Here is a 6,000-nt window from a genome sequence, read left to right as displayed (position 1 = left end):
ACAACTTTGTTCACAAAGTTTCTCGAAGAAAAATTCATAGAACACAACCCACGAAACTAAATGTATGAAGAAAATAATGGAAACTCCATAAATGATATTCTTGTACACAGAATGCTACACTATATTACATGGTATCATGTAACATTTCTGGGTGACACTTCCCACAAAAATCCGTTACATTTCTCTTTTTCAAAAATTGACTACAATATTCCTGTTAAAATTCACATTATCAGACAAGAGAGAGAGAGAGAGAGAGAGAGAGAGAGAGAGAGAGAGAGAGAGAGAGAGAGAAAGGAGGAGAAAGAAGGAAGAAGAGAAGAGAAGTGTCAGAAATTCATCTGTAGATTTGTTACAGACAAAACTCCTGTTCACGTGTGGGTGCCTGTTGCCCATTATGGAAGCAGATACCAGGAGGTTGACAGAATAACAACCTATATGAATGTGTTTTTCCTTGAAATCTCATTAAAAGCCATTTACATTAGCACTCTGTCACATATTTTGTTTATGAAAAATGAACCAGTAGGAACACAGTAACAATATGTAGCGGTCTATCATCAGTTCCTCAGCATTGATATGGAAATGCATTATTTATTTACAAACAAATAACTTTTACATTCAAGGGTGACTATGCTGTCATTTACAATATTTTAGATAACTATGAACCCCAACCATAAGAAGTTAATTAAAAATGCACTATGTTAACCCGTCATAAGGACTTGCATACTGGGTCATCATTCTTTGATTAAAGCAATTCACGAATGGCACAGTACAGAGGAGAATCTCTGATGCTTCTTACACAACCAAATTTAGCAGATATAAATCAAGAAACAATGGTGAAAGCATATAAATGCATGTTCTCACCAACAACAAAAGATTATTGTTGTGGGGAGGGAGGGAGGGAGGGAGGGAGGGAGGGAGGGAGGGAGGGAGGGAGAGAGAGAGAGAGAGAGAGAGAGAGAGAGAGGAACTGACTTCAACCAACTTGGAAGACATTCCCAAGGAACAGAGGAAAGTGATTTGTATATGCTTGGCTCTAACATCTAGGATACCTGCAGTAAACATGATTATACCATCAAGAGCTAAAGTTTTCTGCTGTCCAAAACACCATGTGTTGCAAGCACTACACTTGTGTATATATTAATCCGACATGAATGTAAAGAGTGAAATAAGTAAGTCAAAGGAGATAGAAAAATTATTCTGAGAATAAATGGGAGCAATTAGATTTGCAAATCCTGAAGCATTCAGCCTACCTTAACTGAAACAAGCTTTGTTTTACGCATAACAAAATACTGAGAATACTATAGAGCACTGTCATACTCCCACTTTGTCACTATCATTAACTAATTGCACTGCTCTACAAATAGTTTTAAAGTTCATAATTATTGAAGCACTACACAGAAATAAACCACTCATACCTACATATTATTAGCAGCAAATGCTGAGCAAAATACACACTCATGAATTAGTCTCTGTGAGCACAGAATACAGGTGCTTCACCCAGAAAAATTATCTTACATTAATTTCTATTCTACTTCTAAGTCATTTCACTCCATTGTTTTGAACCCCAAACACACACGTCATAACAATTAATGTATAACAGGTATTAATTAGTAATGCAAGAAACCTTTCATAGTGTCAGAAACTTTTCCTCCATATCAACAATACGTATCCTCCATCAATACACAGGTAGTACACACATAAACAGTCTCCATCAGCAGAGAGAAAGCACACAAATAAATAAATTTAACACAAAAGATTCTTAGAACAAAAGAACAGTCAGTTATTACATGAAAGACAACAGTACACAAAATATGTTCACAGAGCTGCAAAGAAAGTTTTCCAATGTGATTTGAAAATGTTTGTATAACTCTTCTTAGCAAATTAAAGATGACTGCCTGGCAAGGAACTAACCGTAACTATGAACAACATAACCAATCATAAGCTTGAAGTTTCTTGCTAAAGAGCAATACTTTAATATTCCCCATTTTTCCCCAGTAGCATCAGTTTCTTCAAAAGCATTCATGACATTTTAATGGATGATAATGGTAACAATAAAATACACCAGTAAACAAATAGCTGACAGTCACAGTTATAGATTCAGATTCAACCCCCCTGTACATTCTTTTATCAACAAATAGCATCTTGGGTTCAGTACAAACAGCTATACCAAAACTAAATAATTATCTTAAGTTTTGGAGGGACACTTTGCATGCAGTAAAGTGAGTTAAGTCTGAATGTTGGAGAATTATAAATTTATACAATGAAAAACCATACAGGATATATTACAATTCCTAAAGTGCGATACAAACAATACTAAATGTTCTGTATGAGTTACAGATTGTTCTATTACCTATTATTTTCATCAATTTAACACAAAATAAAAGGCTACATATATGATGGAAATATAAGTACTTAAGTTTGCCTTTTGTTCCAGAAAATGTCATTTATTAAGGTGTTAAAACAAAGAAAAGCAATAAACAAGAAAGAAACTAATTCCAAACTTTCAAATGAAAACAACAAAAAGTGCAATACATTTTTAATGCTGCAGTACGATTCCCTATACATATGTGTGCTTTCATACAGATTCAATCATTTAATTTCATAATGATATTGTCACACAATCAAACTTCACTCTTACGACTTAAGTTATGGACATATATTTCACACGTCACATTATGATAAGTGGATTTTGATGATCACATTATTTCTAAAAATGTATATAAAAACATTTAATGTTGTGCTTATGTCTTGATGGACTAATGACACACTTTAAATAACATCCACAAACATCCTCGTTTTGCCAGTATCCTGACATACTTCATATCACCCATCAAAGTTCCATTTCAGAGTTATCATCAGGAATCAGTTCCCTGAAATAAGAATGATAGAAAAGAAGAAATCAGAGATTACTTTCTTGTACAGTAAATTCCTCTTCTCCTCATATATTTAATTAAATTAGTTACCAAATTATCAATAATACCACTAAAAACCAAAATGCTTAAATGGCAGTGAGAGTCTAGTCTGATAACTGGAACTCCTTCAGTCAGGTGTGTGTGTGGGGCGGGGAAAGGGAGGGGGGGGGGGGGGGGGGGGTGGTACGAGCGCGGGTGCTCTGTACCAACTGTGTTGGGTTACGGCACACACTCATTTATTTGGAGCCAACTTATGAAAATGGCATTCACTGCATATTGATATACAGGGTGTGCTTGCTTTTTAAGTATCATTCTGAAATAAAAATAAAACATGAAGACTTCTCTTAGCAATTTTAGTTTTACATGAAAGTCTGCCCTTTATTCTACTTTTCTACATAATTCCCAAAAATACTAAGGCACTTATCAGATCATACAACCGGCTTTTGAATACTATCTTCTAAGAAACCTGCAGCCTGGTTAGTCAACTACTGCAGGAAGTACCGTAATAATTTCAAAAACCACTCATCTTGACATTTCTCATTTTTTTGGAAAAATGATGGGCAATGTTTTTTCCACACATTTCACTGATCTGATGATGAATTTCTTCTGCTATCATCCCTTTAACACTAAGAAAGCAAACCACAGCACAAATTTGACAGTTGGTGGGATTCGCAATTGGAGGAGGTATTTCAAATACTCACAAATGTTAACACACTGAATGACTCTGTACCAGCACCTGTGGCTAGCCAACAGTGTGTGGTACACAGTGCGCACATGCCAAATGCCAATGTGGTGCTGCAGCAGTGGAATTTCAAAACAGTACTTACTTTACAACAATGCCTCCTAACATTTACTGCCTATTGTTGTATGTTTCATGCTATGAATCTTGTAAAGTACACCTAAATGCATGCTTAACATTAATTAATTAACATCTGCTCAGTGCACTACTCTATTATTACTAGAATTTTTCTGTTTTTAAACTGTGAGGGGTTAAATGTGGTCCTTATCAATTCAGGCTGGGGTGCTATCTTCATAGTCCCAGGTGTTATTGAATTTAACACTGTTAATAATCAGGACAAGGAAAAAACATTTTTTGTTTTATCACAAAACAATACAGCATGAGATAAAGCCTGCCAAAGATGGCACCTCATTTGCTGTTCTTCACCTGCAATTTTTGGGAAAATTTTAGAATGCTCTGTCTTTGGATATGTTCCAGATATTTTGTTCCTTTTTAATTTATGTGAAACAGTTTACTGATTAAAATTTGGTGAAATGTCTGAATTTATTTTGCTATACTTGCCACTTTTTTGCAAGAAAATGACAGTCCTAACTTGTTACAGTTTATCAGTACCAAACAGTATTACTACATCATCTTAAAGGAAGAAATTCTAATTTTCAATGTATTAAGTTTGAGTAACAATGTTCATCTTAACTTTTTTGTCTAATTTCTTGCTTCAGTTGTTTCATAATTTTGTCACACCAATTCCATAAATTTTGAAAATTTTTAAAGAAGCTGCCCTGCCTGAAAAGTAGAACAAGTCACACTGGCGCTGGGATTAAACTTTTTTTTTAACTGGCTCTAATTCTTTACAGATGAATGGAAAAACTGGTAGAAGCCGACCTCAGGGAATATCAGTTTGGATTCCGTAGAAATGTTGGAACATGCGAGACAATACTGATCCTACGACTTATCTTAGAAAATAGATTAAGGAAAGGCAAACCTACATTTCTAGCATTTGGAGACTAGAGAAAGCTTTTGACAATGTTGACTGGAATACTCTCTTTCAAATTCTGAGGGTGACAGGGGTCAAATACAGGGAGCGAAAGGCTATTTACAATTTGTACAGAAACCAGATGGCAGTTATAAGAGTTGAGGGGCATGAAAGGGAAGCAGTGGTTGGGAAGGGAGTGAGACAGGGTTGTAGCCTATCCCCAATTTTATTCAATCTGTATAATGAGCAAGCAGTAATGGAAACAAAAGAAAAATTTGGAGTAGGAATTAAAATCCATGGAGAAGAAATAAAAACTGAGGTTCGCCAATGACATTGTAATTCTGTCAGAGAGCAAAGGACTTGGAAGAGCAGTTGAACGGAATGGACAGTGTCTTAAAAGGAGGATATAAGATGAACATCAACAAAAGCAAAACGAGGATAATGGAATGTAGTCAAATTAAATCGGGTGATGCTGAGGGAATTAGATTAGGAAATGAGACACTGAAAATAGTAAAGGAGTTTTGCTATTTGGGGAGCAAAATAACTTATGATGGTCGAAGTAGAGAGGATATAAAATGTAGACTGGCAGTGGCAAGGAAAGCATTTCCGAAGAAGAGAAATTTGTTAACATCGAGTATTGATTTAAGTGTCAGGAAGTTGTTTCTGAAAGTATTTGTATGGAGTGTAGCCATGTATGGAAGGGAAACGTGGATGATAAACAGTTTAGACAAGAAGAGAATAGAAGCTTTCAAAAGGTGATGTTACAGAAGAATGCTGAAGATTAGATGGGTAGATCACATAACTAACGAGGAGGTATTGAACAGAATTGGGGAGAAGAGGAATTTGTGGCACAACTTGACTGGAAGAAGGGATCTCTTGTTAGGACATATTCTGAGGCATCAAGGGATCACCAATTTAGTATTGCAGGGCAGTGTGGAGGGTAAAAATCGTAGAGGGTGACCAAGAGATGAATACACTAAACAGATTCAGAAGATGTAGGTTGCAGTAGGTACTGGGAGATGAAGAAGCTTGCATAGGATAGAGTAGCATGGAGAGCTGCATCAAGCCAGTTTCTGGACTGAATACCACAACAAAAACAACAACAACATTGCTGAGTAAATCTTTTTGCACTTCCATCCACATGGTTGCACCAAAATTATGCAATGTTTCTATGAGCATAACTCTCATTCTCTTCTAAGTTTAGAGATTATGCAGGCATTCCATATATACATATCTGAGCAGCGATCACCTGTCTCCACCACTCTCCTCTGGTGCAAGGATTGGTGACCTCGCAGACTGCCATTAGACTCTTGTCACATTTGACTTTGCCCAGATTTGTAAAGCATCAACTGCTGGACGTGGTCTCGGCAGTTGCA

At 36.1% G+C, this 6,000-nt stretch overlaps 1 protein-coding gene across 1 annotated transcript in view; it reads right to left on the bottom strand.

The window, feature by feature from the left end:
- Window positions 1-923: 923 nt before the first annotated feature.
- The window catches only part of LOC126419004 (uncharacterized), a 113,646-nt gene continuing 108,569 nt past the window's right edge, over window positions 924-6,000 (bottom strand). Inside the window, exon 6 of the mRNA XM_050086056.1 lies at window positions 924-2,870. Within this exon, the coding sequence (XP_049942013.1) occupies window positions 2,831-2,870 (40 nt within the window). The 3' untranslated portion in view covers window positions 924-2,830. The remainder of the gene's footprint in view (window positions 2,871-6,000) is intronic.

The sequence above is a fragment of the Schistocerca serialis genome, chromosome 9 (genome assembly GCF_023864345.2).
Source record: "Schistocerca serialis cubense isolate TAMUIC-IGC-003099 chromosome 9, iqSchSeri2.2, whole genome shotgun sequence".
Taxonomy (NCBI): domain Eukaryota; kingdom Metazoa; phylum Arthropoda; class Insecta; order Orthoptera; family Acrididae; genus Schistocerca; species Schistocerca serialis.
This window is presented reverse-complemented; position numbering and strand designations above follow the sequence as displayed.